The sequence below is a fragment of the Sciurus vulgaris genome (genome assembly GCF_902686455.1).
Source record: "Sciurus vulgaris genome assembly, chromosome: 11".
Lineage (NCBI taxonomy): Eukaryota > Metazoa > Chordata > Mammalia > Rodentia > Sciuridae > Sciurus > Sciurus vulgaris.
This window is the reverse complement of record NC_136472.1, coordinates 103,940,511-103,959,946: the sequence shown is the minus strand read 5'-3', so window position 1 is coordinate 103,959,946 and position 19,436 is coordinate 103,940,511. Positions and strand designations below refer to the sequence as shown.

At 34.4% G+C, this 19,436-nt stretch overlaps 1 protein-coding gene across 1 annotated transcript in view; it reads right to left on the bottom strand.

Annotated features, from left to right (window-relative positions):
- Positions 1 to 19,436, bottom strand: part of ATM (ATM serine/threonine kinase) — a 143,107-nt gene that overhangs the window by 23,537 nt on the left and 100,134 nt on the right. Inside the window, 12 exon segments of the mRNA XM_079101572.1 lie at positions 401 to 550; positions 7,409 to 7,525; positions 8,285 to 8,425; positions 9,657 to 9,739; positions 9,838 to 9,976; positions 10,356 to 10,514; positions 10,809 to 10,922; positions 11,807 to 12,014; positions 12,612 to 12,826; positions 13,557 to 13,670; positions 15,345 to 15,512; positions 15,968 to 16,202. Of these exon segments, the coding sequence (XP_078957698.1) occupies positions 401 to 550; positions 7,409 to 7,525; positions 8,285 to 8,425; positions 9,657 to 9,739; positions 9,838 to 9,976; positions 10,356 to 10,514; positions 10,809 to 10,922; positions 11,807 to 12,014; positions 12,612 to 12,826; positions 13,557 to 13,670; positions 15,345 to 15,512; positions 15,968 to 16,202 (1,843 nt within the window).

Sequence of the window (19,436 nt, the reverse complement as noted above, 5' to 3'; positions counted from 1 at the left end):
GAAGACTCAGCAGAGTAACTGGGAGATAGGAGGCATTCAATAAATGTTGCTGATGCAGTGAATGAATGTCAGACAAGACGGCCAGTAACATGGAAAATATCTTAGAAGATTCTCTATCAGTTTCATAGAAATTATTACACAATATTTTTTGTTTAATTGACATTTTGTTTGTCAAGAATTAAATGAATAAACTTTTCATCTGACAAGGGTTAATACTTCATACAGTTTAAAAATTTATGTTTTCATTCATACACATTTTCATCCTAGTGTGATTACTTTTTTTTAACCTCTATCTTTAACAATTATCTCATGAAATTAAAACTTTGTATTCTGTATTTAGCAACTGTCAGCTTTAATTAGCTAATGAACAATTTTTCAATAACTTTTGACTGCTACTCACCATCATTTTCTTTTGGCATTGTAAAGCACTGAAATCCTTTGGCCTGTATCTTTTGTGAGCCCCATCTTCATTGTTAACAAGAAATTCACCAATAGGGACAGTTCCTGTGCACCACTCAAGAACACCACTTCGCTGAGAGAGGGGAACCACCTAAAATTAAGCACCTTTTGATTATGAGAACAAAGAACAAAGAAACAAAGAAACATCATATCAAAATCTCTGGGACACTATGAAAGCAGTACTTAGAGGGAAATTTATTTCATGGAGCGCATTTAATAAAAGAAGTAAAACTCAACAAATAAACGACCTAACACTACAGCTCAAAGTCCTAGAAAAAGAACAGACCAGCACCAAAAGTAGTAGAAGACAGGAAATAGTTAAACTCAGAGCTGAAATCAATGAAATTGAAACAAAAGAAACAATACAAAAAATTGACAAAATAAATTGTTGGTTCTTCGAAAAAATAAACAAAATTGATAAACCTTTAGCCACACTAACAAGGAGAAGAAGAGAGAAAAGTTCGGAATGAACAAGGAAATACCACAACAGACAGGATTGAAATACAAAACATAATTAGAAGCTATTTTGAAAATCTATACTCCAACAAAATAGAAAATTTCGAGGACATCAACAGGTTTCTAGAGACATATGAATTGCCTAAACTGAACGAGGAGGACATATACAATTTAAATAGACCAATTTCAAGTACTGAAATTGAAGAAGTCATCAAAAGCCTACCAACAAAGAAAAGTCTGGGACCAGATGGGTTCTCAGCCAAGTTCTACAAAACCTTTAAAGAAGAGCTCCTTCCAATACTTCTCAAAGTATTCCATAAAATAGAAGAGGAGGGAACCCTCCCAAACTCATTCTATGAAGCCAATATCACACTGATACCTAAACCAGACAGAGACTCATCAAGGAAAGAAAATTTCAGACCAATATCCTTAATGAACATCGACGTAAAAATTCTCAACAAAATTTTAGCAAATCGCATACAAAAACATTAAAAAGATAGTGCACCATGATCAAGTTGGTTTCATCCCAGGGATGCAAGGTTGGTTCAACATCAGGAAATCAATAAATGTAATTCACCATATCAATAGACTTAAAGTCAAGAATCACATGATTATTTCAATAGATGCAGAAAAAGCCTTTGATAAAATACAGCACCCCTTCATGCTCAAAACACTAGAAAAAATAGGGATAGTGGGAACATTCCTTAACATTGTAAAGGCCATTTATGCTAAGCCCATGGCTAATATCATTCTAAATGGTGAAAAACTGAAAGCATTCCCCCTAAAAACTGGAACAAGGCAGGGATGCCTTCTTTCACCACTTCTATTTAACATCGTTCTTGAGACTCTAGCCAGAGCAATTAGACAAACCAAAGAAATTAAAGGGATACGAATTGGAAAAGAAGAACTCGAACTATCCCTCTTCGCTGATGACATGATTATATATTTAGAGGAACCTGGAAATTCCACCAGAAAACTCTTAGGACTCATAAGTGAATTTAGTAAAGTAGCAGGTTACAAGATCAATGCTCATAAATCCAATGCATTTTTATACATAAGTGATGAATCTTCAGAAAGAGAAATTAGGAAAACTACCCCATTCACAATAGCCTCGAAAAAAATAAAATACTTGGGAATCAATCTCACAAAAGAGGTGAAAGACCTCTACAATGAGAACTATACAACACTAAAGAAAGAAATTAAAGAACACCTTAGAAGATAGGAAAGATCTTCCATGTTCTTGGATAGGAAGAATTAATATTGTCAAAATGGCCATACTACCTAAAGTGCTATACAAATTCAATGCAATTCCAATTAAAATCCCAATGACGTACCTTACAGAAATAGAGCAAGCAATTATGAAATTCATCTGGAAGAATAAGAAACCCAGAATAGCTAAAGCAATCCTTAGCAGGAAGAGTGAAACAGGGGGTATTGCAATACCAGATCTTCAACTCTACTACAAAGCAATAGTAACAAAAACGGCATGGTATTGGTACCAAAATAGAAAGGTAGATCAATGGTACAGAATAGAGGACACGGACACAAACCCAAATAAATACAATTTTCTCATACTAGACAAAGGGGCCAAAAATATGCAATGGAGAAAAGATAGCCTCTTCAACAAATGGTGCTGGGAGAATTGGAAATCCATATGCAACAGAATGAAACTAAACCCGTATCTCTCACCATGCATGAAACTAAACTCAAAATGGATTAAGGACCTCGGAATCAGACCACAGACCCTACAGATTATAGAAGAAAAAGTAGGTCCAAATCTTCACCTTGTTGGTCTAGGATCGGACTTCCTTAACAGGACTCCCATAGCACAAGAAATAAATGCTAGAATCAACCACTGGGATAGATTCAAACTAAAAAGCTTTCTCTCAGCAAAGGAAACTATCAGCAATGCGAAGAAAGAGCCTACAGAGTGGGAGAATATCTTTGCCAATCATACTTGAGATAGAGCACTAATCTCCAGAATCTATAAAGAACTCAGAAAACTCTACTCCAAGAATTCAAATAATCCAGTTGACAAATGGGCCAAGGAAATGAATAGACACTTCACAGAAGAAGATCTACAAGCAATCAACAAACATGGAAAAATGTTCAACATCTCTAGTAATAAGAGAAATGCAAATCAAAACCACCCTAAGATTCCATCTCACCCCAATTAGAATGGCGATTATCAAGAATACGAGCAACAACAGGTGTTGGCGAGGATGTGGGGAGAAAGGTACACTCATACATTGCTGGTGGGGCTGCAAATTAGTGCAGCCACTCTGGAAAGCAGTGTGGAGATTCCTTAGAAAACTTGGAATGGACCCTCCATTTGACCCAGCTATCCCACTCCTTGGCCTATACCCAAAGGACTTAAAATCAGCATACTACAGAGATATAGCCACATCAATGTTCATAGCTGCTCAATTCATAATAGCCAGACTGTGGAACCAACCTAGATGCCCTTCGATTGATGAGTGGATAAAGAAACTGTGGTATATATATATACAATGGAATATTACTCAGCCATAAAGAATGATAAAATTATGGCATTTGTAGGGAAATGGATGAAATTGGAGAATATTATGCTAAGTGAGATAAGCCAATCTCAAAAAGCCAAAGGATGAATGATATCGCTAATAAGTGGATGATGACACATAATGGGGTGAGGGAAGGGTTAGTATTAGGGTTAGAGTTAGGGTTAGGGAGGGGGGCAAGTATGGAGGAAGGAGGCACTGTATAGAGGGAAAAGAGGGGTGGGAGGGGAGGGGGGAAGGGAAAAAATAACAATGAATCAAACAACATTACTCTATGTAAATTTATGATTACACAAATGGTATGCCTTTATGCCATGTACAAACAGAGAAGCAACATGTATCCCATTTGTTTACAATAAAAAAAAAATAATAATGAAAAAAATAATTTGGAAAAAAAAAAAAAAAAGACTGGGGCTGGGGTTGTAGCTTAGTGATAGAGCACTTGCCTTGGCACTGGGTTGGGTCCTCAGCACCACATAAAAATAAATAAAGAAAATAAAGGTATTGTGTCCACCTACAACCAAAAATATTTAAAGAGAGAGAGAGAGAGAGAGAGAGAGAGAGAGAGAGAGAGAGAGAGAGAGAGAGAGAGAGAGAGAGACACACACACACACACATAGAAAGGGATAGGTTACATTTTTTTCTACATGAGGTCAGGGTCCCAACTGTGATGTTAGTTGATGGAGAAATAGTTGAAGTATTAAAAGGCAAATGGTAGTCCAAACTAGACCAAACCAACCAACCAAAACAAAACTCTGGAAAAGTCTATTTCAATTGAGTATCTGGGTATTTCATGTGGTATCACAAAAAAATGCTTGATGGCTATTTTCTCTTCTTTCAAGGTACATAGCTATATCACTGTAGTTAGAGAAATGATGTTACTTCATTATATACAGTGAATGCCTTAGGACATTATGGCTCTACTCCTAGAATGCTAAGAAGAATGCTTTGGAAATATACATCACAGAAAACAGAAAATTACTGGCATAAGGCAGAACTGAAAGGTTAAAGGCAAACCTTTTTTCAACAATTATATACTACTTATTAGACAAGAATTTTACAAAATGAATGCTCTAACATCTAAGACTTTAGACATTTTTAGTGTACTATTTAAAAATACAGTTTTACTGAAGAAAAATCAGGCCAGTCATACCAATTGTGGTAAATGTCAGAGGACTATGTCTGAATTATTAGCACATATGGTAAGAACTTTGTCCTCATGTCCACCTGACTCTCTTATAAGAGGTATCTGGTGTACCTCAATATACAAAGTGTCTCCTTTTGACGATACACACTGACACATGAGATTTGGATACCAAGACCTAATTTCGAGTTGTCCCTGTACCCATTTGTTGACACATTGAACACAGGAGGCCTGAATCCCAGGATTAGTAATGACTACACAGATGATCTGGACTACATATACAGCGTCCCTTTAGCAACTCCAGGAACCTAAACTAAAAGCAAAAATAGCTAGATTATTATTATGTGTTATGGATAACACAACTTTCACATTCTTGGAGTAATCTTATAACAGGTCTTCTGGCTAGTTTTATAATTCTAAATAATTTTTTCAAACCTAAGCTCTCATATTTAGAAGTTATACTTTAATATTCAGATGTACAGAATTAAGTAACCTGATGAATTATGTGATATGCCCATTTCTAGACATTTTAATGGAATAATTAATTTGGTCAAAAGTTCTGTATAAAAATGAGACACTGAAAGTTATAAGGTAGAGATGGAGGTTTACTTTCAAAATATTCTAGGTCAAGGCTTTCTCTCATTTTTTACAAATGAATTTCAGAGGTTCTAGTGTATATCTGCTTGAAAACAGTTGCTTTCTGAGAAAATCAGGAGGCACTCCCGAAGACTACACTAATTCTTCAGTAATTGTCTTTGTGTTTTAAAGCCCAGCACTTACAGAATAACAATTCATTTCGAACACATTATAGAGTATCTGCTAAGAACTTCTTAGAAATTTTTAGATAAGAGACAGCTACAAGTTTATCAACTTTGTTTTACAAGTCATAGTAATTAGACTTGGGGGTTTTTAAAATGTGATCCCTGGACCAGGACGGCATCGACATACTTGATAATTGCTAGTTTTATAATACTTTGTTCCTGAAAGCAGTTAAAACAGTTCAAAACTAACTTTTGATTTGTTACAATAGCCTGGCTCAATCAGTTTCAGAGAGTAGATCTAATTCCTTTTTCTCAAATGCCTGTTTGGGGTTTTTAATTAAGCAATTATTTATTCCAACAAAACAATGTTCATTGTGGATAACCAGAAACATAAAAATGCAAGTGTCACCTATAATTTTATGGCAAGAGATAAGAGTATTTTCAGTTTATTCAGGAATTTAAAGAGTTTTAGTATATACATTGAATTTTTATAAGTGTGTACTGAAGAATGAAGGTGACTTATTTTTATTTTATTGATATACCCTTTGTTTTTACAGTGCTGTAAGTGTTAGACTGAGCTACATTCTTAGCCCAATTTATCTATTCTTATTCCATGAACCAGGCCATTTTTGTTACTTAAGTTTTGTCATTTGTTTAAGTATTATTAGATTAAGTCTACTCTCATTACTTTTTTCAAAACAATTTCATCATTCTCAAATATGTACTTCAAGATAAACTTATAAATCAATTTTCCAAGTTACAGAAAATTTGATTAAGATTTCATTAAATCTATATATTAATTTGAAATAATATATTCCCATTTATAATACTGTACCTTTCTCTTATCCTAGTTTTCTTTATACTTTCTTATTTTTGCACTTTTTTCCATGCAGTCCTGTGTGTTTCTTGATAATACTACTTCTAGGCAATTTATTCATATTATATACTTTTTATTATCGTGAAAGAAACTTTTCTCCATATTTTTAAACTAGTGTCAGTGGTTAGGAAAACCAGACTATACAGAATTAATTTTCTAGAGAAAGTAAACACTGTTGGCATGCGCCATTTTGAGAGTATAAGAAAACAGACAGATGCTAGCACTATTCCAAGACTCTGAAAGAATGCTTCTCTACTAGACAGCTGAGTTATTCAAACATTTTAATTTGTTTATATTCTCCTAGAGGAAAAAAAAAAAAAAAAAAAAGCAAATGAGTTCTGGTATAGTAGAAGCAGAAGAAGAAACAGGAAAAAAATGAGTTATAATAAAACCCAAAGGAGAAATCTATGAAAAATAGGGCCTTCAAAATGAGGCTTTATTATTTCTTAAAATAATATAAGAGCCAAAGAAGATTAGCTATAGAAGTAACATAACTTGAGGATTGTCTTCTCAGCAAACTGTTGGAGAAAATATAAATGAGATTTGCCCTCAATGATGGTAAACTGGAAATAACCTCCAAATTATAGATGTACATATCCTCTAGTTCATCAACCCAACTTTTGGAAATCTATTCAAAGATTCACTTAACCTATATGAAATTTATATGTTCGAGGTTATTCATTTTAAAGCAGGATTATTTGCAACAGCACAAGATGGGAAACAACCAAATGCCCATCAATAAGGGCTTGTAAAATAAACCATGTACACACAATTAAGCTATTAAAAAAAGAGAAAGTTCTCTATATGAATGTTGAGTACAAAGAAAAGATTGGGGGAAATAGTTCAGTTGACTATAAGAAACACTTAACTGCAATCAACATCAATGAAAACTTTTTAAAAAGAAGAATGATATTGTCTAAATCAGAGGTTGGCCACTGGACCAAATCAGTCTGTTTTAGTACAGCCTGTGAGCTAAGAATGGCTTTCCAGGTGTAAAGAGTTAGAAAGAAAATTAAAGAAGATTATGTGACAGAGACCTACATGTGACAGAGACCTACGTGGTTCACAAACCCTAAAATATTTACTCTTTGGTCCTTCACTAAAAACATTTGCTATTCTTTGTCCAAAGAATGGCATATTTTCTTGGTGAAGGAACAGAAAACAAACTAGATACCTTATACGTGCAGATAGTCAATTTCCTCTTCCTAGTTTCAGTGTTTCTCTGCAGTAATGTATTACACATCTGGAAAACCTGCTGCATGACAGCATCTTGTCTCAGGTCATCACGGCCCTTCAGAATAGTCAAACATAAATAACTAAGCACAGTTCATTTTATTAGAAAAACCTACACGACTTATCTGAGGACATAAAAATGTACTCAGAAGTCAATCTGAGCATCAGTGCTCTTCTGAATAGTCTCTTAAATAATTAAGACCTACTGTTAATCTTTCATTTAGAATAAGCTAACACTGGGGAAGCAGACTGACAGAAAAAAGAAGATTCCCCTATCTATTTTTGGAATCAAACTAATTGAAATTCCCCACCTTCCGGCACACTGCAAAATACCTAATCGGAGTAGTACTATATCTCTCCACTGTTCTCCAGCAGGACCCAAAGAGCCCCTGAGCAAACACAAAAAGAGGAATACTGGCTCTTTCTGGAACAATAGCACCAGGCACAGTGCTAAGCCCAGTATACTGAGGTAAAGGTCTTTAACTTGTCCTAATCATGGAAATAAGTCACAACCACAAAAAGATTTTTTCACAACAAACAAGTTAATTGTTCACCTCATCATGTCTGTGCATTTTAACAGAATAGTCTTTTACTTGAATCAACTGTATGATAATGATAGTCTTTCAGAGACTACAAAAAAAAATATAGAAAAACACATCATGGTTCTAAAAAACAGTGCATTTCTATTTCACAAGTTTTTCTCACTTGTAATTATTAAAAAAAAAATAAAGCAGCAAAAAATATCAAATGAGTTTTTTGTTTTTAATGTTGATATCATTAATACTTTAAGGACTACAACAGAAAAGGGAAGTCTTACCTTGACAAGCTGTCTCCTTTCCTTGCCATCAGAGCCTACACAATCTATTATTTTTGGTAAATTTAAACCTCCTGCTAAACGAAATTCTGTTTTAAATGACTGTACAGTCACTAGATTTCCATATTCTCCTGTGGGGTCCACCTAATGAAAAGTATAATTATGAAAATAGGTCAAATATAGTATTTGCATTTAAACAAATTATAAATGGCAGTTTTAAGATTAAACAGGAATGAAAGTAACTGTGCTACTGGTTGGGAACTGGAACTATAAATTTACTTTCTGTTGAATGAAAGATAAAATATATTACATTGAAAAGTTTTCGAAAATTATATATAGATAATATTAAATTCACTTTTCTAAAGTTTTTAATAAAACCAAGGCATACCAAGTTAGAACAGAGTTACTGAAAAATTACTGAAAAAATCAGAACTCAAGTGTTGTTATTCACATGTCAAGTCATCTGAGAAATAACAAAATTCCTTACAACAACATGTACCTTTTAAAAAGGGTGGCAAGGAGTTTTCTATGTCAGTGATTATGGCATTTTCAGGATATATTCAGCTAACTAACTTAGCTGATATAGCTGGAAAGATATCAGTTAATCCACATGATATAGCTATAGTTCAAATTCAGTGACAATTTATACAAAGTACTGAAGTACAAATTCAATGAAGAGATTTACAATGTACTTAACATGATCATTTTCTAAACTATAATCTTTATTATGACAATATCCCTGCCCACATGGTGCTTCTAGCAATAAAACATAATTATGACATACCTAGATGTATTATGATCATATAGTCCAATACATATTGCATTACTTAATAATGTAATACATGGGTTGGAGCTGTGGTTCAGTGGTAGAGCGCTTGCCTGGCATGTGTGAGGCACTGAGTTTGATTCTCAGCACCACATATAAATATATAAATAAAATAAATGTCCACTGCCAACTAAAAAAAAATAATAATGTAATACATCATAGCCAATACATTCCACCAAATACCAAAACTTAAAAAAATAAAATAAAAAAAAAAAAAAAAAAACTGAGAATTTTCTTGCTAAGTCAAAAGTTAGTCTTGGTTTAAACACATGGAATTTTCCTTCTTCTGGCCATTAAGGATAATACCCTACAGATCTTCAAAAGATGGGAGGTATAGAACGGAAGGCAAAGGAAGTAGAAGCCTTTGATTATTTTAAGACTTGGGTAAAGGGAATCTAATGCAATCTAATGGAATCTCTAGTTTGAAACATACAAAATTTCCAATATGTAACCAATTCTGAATACATAAAAAGATTATTTGAATAAAGTTTGATCTAATAAAGTAGAACTGGCTTAATTAAAAAAAATCAAGAGTTAATGGTAAATTACCTTAATTTCCATAGTAGGAACAATAACATCTTCTAAATTCTTAAGTTTAGTAATTGGCTGGTCTGCTGGAATATTGATGCCTTCTGTATTTAAAAATAGAGAGATTTTAGTGACAACTGCAAACTGAGGAACAATACTGTAGGTCAAGTAGGAGTAGCAACACTCATTCTTTCAAACATACTTCTCTGAGTTTTCCACTGAGTGGCATCTAAGTTTGCTAATATAATATAAGCATCACAAAGTGCCTCAATGTTCTTGACCATCTGAGGTCTCTTACTTCTGATAGTACATATTATTTTGTTTGCAGCCTCTGTTCGATCCTATTAACAAAAAACAGTGAGTTATAGAAAACAATGACAAAAACAAAATTTATGCACAGATCTTGATAAAGGAAAGATTGTAAGTCATCAGATACAAACAAAATCGTCACCTTGTGAATCAAATACAAGGAGAGTATTATTAGCTCAAGTGTCAGTGACTTTGGTGCCTTTCAGAAATCTATTTTTCACTGCTGTGAGAAAAATAAGAAAACACTATTGCTATCTATGCTTCAAAAAATATTCAGAAATTCTGAGCCAATTTTATCATAATAATCAAGGATTAAAAAACCAAATATTATCAACAACATGAATTCTTAAAATCCCCAAGACTCAAGAAAGGAATAATCTAGGAAAGAATGAATATCACAAATGAAAATACCTCATCAAGCTGAGAGCTTTGTTTAGGTACATTTTTAGTTACTCGACTCCTTCTTGATATCTCTGGTTTGGTCAAAAATTCGTCTTTGTTTGCATTTGCTAAGGCCAATATAATAAACAAAGTATGATGGGGGTGATCCATTGAAATCCTAGAGATGAGCTGTCAGAAAGTTAAGAACTATTAGTTTTGCACAAATTAAAAAAAAATAAAATAAAAAGTCCACATTTTTTTTTTAAACTTCAAAAGGCATGTTACTACCTATATATGACAATGGGTGGAGTATGGGTATGTCTGAGTGTGAGAGTACCAGAGAGGTAAATGAAGAGAGAGACTGAGTAACAACTCTGTGAAGTCAGAGAAAACCTAGAGATGAAGAGTAATATATACTTAACATGGTATATAGTAGTATAAAAGAAATGCAATTATTATGTTTTGATGTTCAGGTCTACTTACATTGTTGAGGACTTCATGAAATCCTAGGCCTCCCATCATTTTGGTTCCCATTCTAGCAGCCAACTGGTACATAAGAGGCAAAAATTTATATGATGAAATCTTCATTCCATCTCTCTGCCATTAAAAAATTAAGAAAAATACATTTCAAATATTCTCATATCTAAGCAAAGAAATTATTCTAATATAAAGTTCTTCTACTAGAACAACCTAGTGGTTATTAATAAAACTTAGCTACATTTATTCTTTGTCACTTGTGCTATCTGCAAGTCTTCCTAGTGGGTATAAAGGATTAAGCAAGTAAAAACATTTGATCCTAACTTAAATTGTCCTCAGAAAAGGAGTGCTTGGAACTGTTTATATTCCAGTGACTCCAAGGAGGACAATCCTGAGAAAATGGTATGTAATAATTATTTTCCCTATATTCCAAAAGTAACAGAATTTAGTGTGCACTACAGCAGAGACTGGTTTTATCTATTATGAACGAGTCTTACCGCTTTTTTGCCGAGGAGAATCATTTTTACCTTTAACCTTCAAGTTAACAGACATACATATTTTGGTATCATACTTTTAATACTAGGTATCATCACTAAAATATAAGGTTTTTAAATAAAAACTTATCAAGTACTGCTTATTGGTGTGTTCTTTAAAAACATTGTTTTTCCACTTAGAAAAGTAATTCACTGAAAATAATTTCAAAAAGTCAAAACTAAGGGAAAAAGTCTACTTGTAATCATATCATTTCTCAACTGCTTTCCAAATTTCTCAATCTAGCTCTCCATCCTAGGTACTCTCCTATGTAATTGCAGATATGGAAAAATACTGACATAAATTCTCTCACTTCCACACAATCTTGTGTCATTTGGAGCTTATCAAGTACCTGTGTGTAGAGGACCAGACTTAACTACTAGGGAGATAAAGGACTATACAAAATTGGATATCGTGGGGCTCATGTCTAAGTTTTTACTACAAGACTGAATGTGGAGTTGAACAAGATTTACCTTCATCATGCAATTGACTTCAGAAACTCCAGAATTTTCAAGCCAGAGTGAACAAAGTCGGAATACCCACATATCATGTTCTTCTCCACTTAATAAACAGTTGATGTAATTTTCAACTGCTTTACATAAGAAGCGTTTACGATCCTCTTTCAGTGCACGGAGGGCACATTCATCCAGCTCCAGCTCTCTTTGAACCTTTACTGTGTATCTTGCATAGGATAATTAAAGTAAAACACAAAAGTCATAACATTTTACAGAGCTACAAACATCATACATGATATGCATGATTTTGAAAAAGCAAAGTTCTAAAGCTTATAAAGGGGAAAAATTACTTTTGTCATATGGTATAATTCACAAGCTTTCTAGGTAACCAAAGACAAAGTGGACTCTACTCAAGCCAGTTAGTTAGCTTGATCCTCTATTTATACTAAAATATACAGACCTAAGGTAGGTTTAAATATATTTAATTACATTAAAACAGATTTTTTTGTATTTAATTTCAACACCAATCTTTTTCCAACCATAACAACAAAAAATCCAAAAAGGTAACACCTATATAGTCTACAATGACCTTAGAACTAAGGTATGAATTCTTCATAAAGAACATGTATCAGTGTACTGCATACTAATTTGTGATTAATCACCGTAGGGCCATGACAATCTATAAGTACTCAAACCAGGCTTTAGTGCTCAAAAAAAAAAAAAAAAAAAAAAAAAAAGAATTCACATCACACTTTTTTACACAAACAAGTTCAATTTACTCAGCTGGTGAACACAAAATCATCACCTGTAGGCACATATTTACCTATTGGTCTGAATTTTATGTTCTCTTAGGAGGCCCACTTCCTCTTTGGCCCTTTTCAAGAGAGCTTGCTTATTTTCAAATTCTGATGATTTCATGTAGTTTTCAATTCTCTGGTACTGAGTGTCGGAGAACCGTGCTAATGAGAGAAATGCCTTCATTTTTCCATTTCTGAGCTCATTGCTTTCTCCATCATAACTTCCAGCAACTTCTACTGCCTTCAAGAATCAAGAATCAAATACTGCTTATTGGTGTTTTCTTTAAACACATTGTTTTTAAATTAAACTTATAAACACTATATACATTTAAATTATATTTATAAACACTATATACATTTAAACACTCAGATCAAGGTAATCCCACACCATATATATATATATATATATATATATGCGCTAAATTAAATGAAGGATGTATTTTCTTGACTTTTCAAAGTAACTTCTGATACCACAAAAATAACCACAACAACTGATATTTGTAAAGAACTGCAAAAACAAAAATTTCTTTAAAATTTAAAGATAATTACATCATGCTTTTCATGTTAACACTTTTTTTTTTTTTGTGAGGTTACTAGTTAAACTAAATAAAAACTGAAGGCCAAAACAGGGTGGAGTACTGAAGTTCTAACCCTTACTTGTGGTTGATGGGACGATACGCACATTCCTTAATCAGTTATTTTTGTTGATGATAAATGGAGAAATTATCAGCAACAACTTATTCAAAGAGTAGCTGGGGTGGGAATGGGGAATAAGAGACCCTTGGGGCTACTTAAAAATATACTCCTTCTTTTCTGTTTCATTTGGTCACAAACATTATAGAGAGCTCCAACAGTAATAATATGTGAAAGAATAAATCCATACTTTTGCTTTTGAAATACAATTGTTCTTGAGGAAAAGATCAAGTTATTCATACTAAACAACAATCTTAAGAGTTGCTCCAAAAGCTTACCTTTTCTAGGTAGGTCTGCATGATGACTGCAGGATTCTCTAGGCAAGTTTCTGCTAACCAGTTGCCACAAACCCTCAGACATTCTGTGTATATAAGTTTTAGGTTGGGGTCATTCTGTGAAGAAAAACAAAAGAGTAAAATGCAATTCATTATTGCAACTATATAAAAATGTTCTCTATGTAGGAAGAAAAAGCACATTAAAAATATCTTTCCTAGCTGGGCACAGTGGCACATGCCTGTAATCCCAGCGGCTTGGGAGGCTGAGGCAGGAGGATCATGAGTTCAAAGCCAGCCTCGGCAAAAGCAAGGCACTAAACAACTCAATGAGATCCTGTCTCTAAATAAAATACAAAATAGGGCTAGGGATGTGGCTCAGTGGTGGAGTGCCTTGAGTTCAATTAAAAAAAAAAAGGAAGAAATTTCTCCTCATCTGTTTTCAGCACACAACTATTTTAATAATTCCAAGTATGTAAATTTATAAAATAATCGACCTGTACTTTTTAAAGTTGTTATTACTATTATTGGAGAAACTCGAATTTATGAGTACTTATATATGTCAGACAATTTGTAACAGGTTTATGTATATTAATCCATTTAATCCTCACAGGAATCCTATGAACTGAATATTATTATTATCCCCAATTTATAGGTAAAAAAAAAACTGAGGTACAAAGAAAGTAGCTAACTCCAGAAAGCCTGCACTTCAGGGCCCATGGTGTTAAGCAATATTTAATATATCATACTGGCATCCAGTGCTTTGGTATAATGATAAATTCCCTACTAATGGAGGATATATCATACAAACATCCAACATTAAAAAGTCCAGTAAGTTGAGAATCACTAAACAGGTCTGAGGAATACCATAGTCAAATCTTTGACCAATTCATAATTCCTATAAATACACCTCCTTACCTCCTTTGTCCATTCTAGGCCAGAAATACTGCTAAAGTAGTAAAAACACATTTGTAATAACCAAGAGGTGATGTAAAATAAAATATTAGATGTGAAAATTTCCAATCATCTGGATTGGCAAATTAATTGTTCCAACTTGCTTTTTTTTTATAAATTATTTTTTTAGTTGCATTGAACACAATACCATTATTATTATTTTTATGTAGTGCTGAGGATTGACCCCAGTGCCCCTCACATGTGCCAGGCAATGGCTCTACCACTGAGCCACAATCCCAGTCATCTTGCTTTATTTTTAAAATATTTTTGTTTTCTCAAGAATTTCCATTTCTGCGCTTGTTATTTCAAATTTACAGTATTTCACATTTATTGCCTCCTCTATACCTTTTTTTTGGTACCAGGCATTGAACCCAGGGGCACTTAACCACTGAGACACATCTCCAGCCCTTTTTTGCATTTTATTTAGAGACAGGGTCTCACTGAGTTGCTCAGGCCCTTCCTAAATTGCTAAGGTGGGCTTTGAACTTGTGATCCTCCTGCCTCAGCCTCCTGCCACAGCCTCCCAAGCTGCTGGGATTATGGGTGTACATCACCATGCCCAACCCACTTACCATTCTTGAATTCTTTAGAAAGTAAGACTTAACACTGGGATAAATTAAATAAATCCATCACAAGTAAAACTTACTGACTTGTTATAAATAGGAAAAACAGTTTCTAAACTTCTTTTCAAAACTCTTTCACAACATTTTATTCATGGATGAGTAACTTCAAAGGATTAATAAAATTGCTAATAAAATATTTTAAAAAATAGCAGTGCTTTTTTTTTTTTTTAAATAATGGCATAACATTATTTCAGTTGATTAAAACCAAACAAACAACCTCTGCGCAGTTGGCATCCAACTTCTTAATCATTTGCTTGAGAATATTCAGGGCAAGACTCTGCTCTTTTTTTGCCCAGAATACTTGTGCTTCTTCCAGCTGCCACTCAGAGAATTCACAGATAGCTGAATTATATTGTTTAATTTGAAATATTGCCCTTTCAGGTAGCTGAAATGAAAATGGCAAATAGGAATAAATACTTTTATTATTACTACTATTACCACTAATAATAATAAAAGCAGTAACTAACATTCACTGAGAACATGATTATTTGTCAGGGGCTGTCTTAAAGTACCTCTGTGCTTGCCTTCAAACCTCTATTCTTCATCTGTCTCTCTTCATACTTATACATGTGCCATGTGTATCAAACCACTGAACTGTTATCAACATAGTAAGTTAGGGATCATCTCTTTACATAACCAAGAATTTGAGGTTGAAAGAAGATAAGTACCTTGCCTAAGGTTTAAACACAGGTTTGCAAAACACAGGACATCTTAACAATTATACTATGCACTGTGCAACAGCGATCTCTATTTCTCAACGACATTTCTTATTCACTCATGCTTTCTGTTATACAATAAAAGGAAAGGCCAATAAGTAAGATGATTTTAAATCCTATTTACCTGAGTGTTCTTGAAAGTTCGGGCCAGAATAGAGAATTCTATAAGGTGTTTGGTGAGAATGTCCTTAAAACATTCTCTTTGAGAGTTCTCCACTTCCTTTTCCATCAGTATCTCCAAAATGACAGTACGTAGAGCCATGATAGGCTCCTGAAAACTAAAATCACTGTCCTTAATTAACTGGGAATGTTTGCGCCATTTAATGTATAATTCAGAGATTTGTTTATCTGTGAGTGATCTGAAAGCCAAAACACAGTTTTATGTAAGCAAAAGAAATGAAAAAAAAAAAAAAAAAAAAAAAATCATGGGGTTCTAAAATGTAATACACATCGCTCCATAACTCAGGTTTCAAGCAGAGGTTATCGGTTTCTTGGTGAGGCAGTTTTTGGAGCTTATCAATCCCCTGCTGTTTACCCCATTTGTCTACTGTGATCACCTGCAGTCTGCCAGCATATCAACTATTTTTTGAGTACAGATTGCTCACTGTCTGGCACCTACCATCTGCCATTTGCCTGCCACTTGCCTGTCCATCACCTGCCTTTCACCTACCCACCACTGCTGAGGTTCACCTCCTGATCCTCTGACAGCAGTCAGCACACTGACCACAGACCGCCAGTGGAGCACCAGCAGCCTGCTGTTGCTTGAAAGTTCACTGTCACAGTACCTACAGGTTTGGTTACACGTGGCTGCCGCCATTTTGAGACAACATTCAGGACTTGTAGGACCCCTGGCTGGACTGACTGAGCCCCGTCTCCAGGATCCCTTAGCCCAACTGATCACACCCTACCTCCGGGGCCCTCAAATAGACTGACTGCTCCCTGCCACCAGGACCACCAGATGGACTGACTGCGCCCTGCCTCCAGGACCTCCAGCCAACCACACCCACACCCGGAGGTGCAGCTCCCTATTTGCCAACACATTTGGAAGCCACAGCAGCCATCTTGGATAATCCTGGAAGCCTTATCTCCCATCTTTAGGTGGGGTAAATCCCATCCTGAGATGCCTGCTGGAGACTGGAAGCTCATTGTCAGGTACCTCTGATACATTAGGCTACTGAAGACTGGGAGGTTTGAATACTATATGACTGTTATAGTGTAGAATTCTTTATTCTCCTTATTGAAAAATTTTAAGTTTTTATTTCTTTACTTTTCTCATTCTCTTTTCCTTTTGTTTATCTGTTCCCTGAGTGTCTTTCTCCCTTTTCCCATGCTAACAACAGACTTCTCTTGATTACACTCTCACACTTTCTATGATCTAGAACTTCTATATATTCTTTTCTTATCCCACTGACAGCTACGTCCTACACCTCTTCGCATCCTCTTTGTCCTCCATCAGAATCTGCAGACCTTATTGCAAATCTATTTGTTATACTGAAGATAATAATTGAACTCATTCTGTTTATTATGACAATATTGTTAACGTCCTCATAGGGGCTCTTTGGTTTTATGTTGCACACTGCCTGAAATGGGCACTGCTAATATTGATCTCCACCTTAAAGAAAAGGTTTTGGAAAACTTTAGGGTCACTATATGCCTACAGGGGGGAAACTGCAATATCCCAGATCTGCACTGCTAGAGGGGAAGATACATGAACAACATGAAAAAACAAGGGAAGAAAATGATCCAAACAAATTTAGATTCTATATTAATAGAATCCAGTGACAGTATGATAGAAGAAATGTCAGAAAAGGACTTCAGATTATACATGATAAAAATGATTCATGAAGCAAAAGGATGAGATAAGAGAGCAAATGCAGGCAATGAATGCTCATACCAATAAGGAGTTGAAAGAGCAACTGCAGGAAGCAGATTTCTCAGCCCAGACTCTAAAAAGCTAGAAGGGACTGGAACAACATATTTCAAGCTCTGAAAGAACATAATTGCCAACCAAGAATCCTATACCCAGCAAAACTAACCTTCAGATTTGAAGAGGAAATAAAATCCTTCCATGATAAACAAAAGTTAAAAGAATTTACAAACAGAAAGCCTGCACTACAGAATATTCTCAACAAAATATTACATGAGGAAGAAATGAAAAACAACAATGTAGGTCAGTAATGGGAGGAGCTACCTTAAAGGAAAAACTATTCAAAGGAGAAACCAAATCAAGTTAAAAACAAAAATCAGCTCAAATGACTGGGAATACAAATCATGTCTCAATAATAATCCTGAATGTTAATGGCCTAAACTTATCAATCAAAAGACACAGACTGGCAGATTGGATTAAAAAGAAAGACCCTGCCTTCAAGAGACTCATCTCATAGAAAAATACATCCACAGAGTAAAGGTGAAAGAATGGGAAAAAACCTACCACACACATGGACTCAGTAAAAAAGCAGTGGTTTCCATCCTTATTTCAGATAAGGTGGACTTCAGGCCAAAGTTAGTCAGAAGGGATAAATGAGGGCATTTCACACTGCTTAAGGAAACCATACATCAGGAAGGCCTAACAATTGTAAATATTTATGCCCCAAACAACGGTGCATTCATGTACATCAAACAAATCCTTCTCAATTCCAGAAATCAAATAGACCACTACATAATAATTCTAGGTGACTTTAACACACTGCTGTCACCACTGGATAGATCTTCCAAACAAAAACTAAAAAAAAAAAAAAAAAAAAGAAAAAGAAACCACAGAACTCAGTAACACAATCAATAACTTAGATTTAACAGACATATACAGAATATTCCATCAATGAGAGAATTCACTTTCTTCTCAGCAGCACATGGAACCTTCTCAAAAACAGACCATAGTTATGCCACAAAGCAGCCCTTAGTAAATGCAAAAAAACAGAAATACTGCCTTGTGTTCTATCTGATCATAATGGAATGAAATTAGAAATCAATGACAAAATAAAAATAGAAATTACTCCAACACCTGGAGACTAAATAATATGCTATTGAATGAAGCATGGATAACAGAAAGCACCAGGGAGGAGATAAAAAAATTGTTAGAGGTAAATGAGAATGACGATACAACACTATGAAAGCAGTACTAAGAGGAAAATTCATTGCATGGAGTGCATTCAAGAAAAGAATAAAAAGTCAACAAATGAATGACCTAACATTACAGCCCAAAGTCCTAGGAAAAAAACAGAATACCAAAAGTAGTAAACTACAGGAAATAATTAAAATCAGAGCTGAAATCAATGAAACAAAAGAAACAATTCAAAAATTGACAGAACAAAAAGTTGGTTCTCTGAAAAAATAAACAAAATAGACAAACCCTTAACCACACAAAGAGAAGGAGAGAGAAAACTCAATTACTAAAATTTGTGATGAAAAAGCAAATATCACGACAGATACCACTGAAATACATAACATGATGAGAAGCTACTTTGAAAATCTATATTCTAACAAAATTGAAAATACCAAAGACATCGACAAATTTCTAGAGACATATGAACCTCCTAAACTGAAGCAGGAGGACATATGCAATTTAAACAGATCAATATCAAGCAATGAAACAG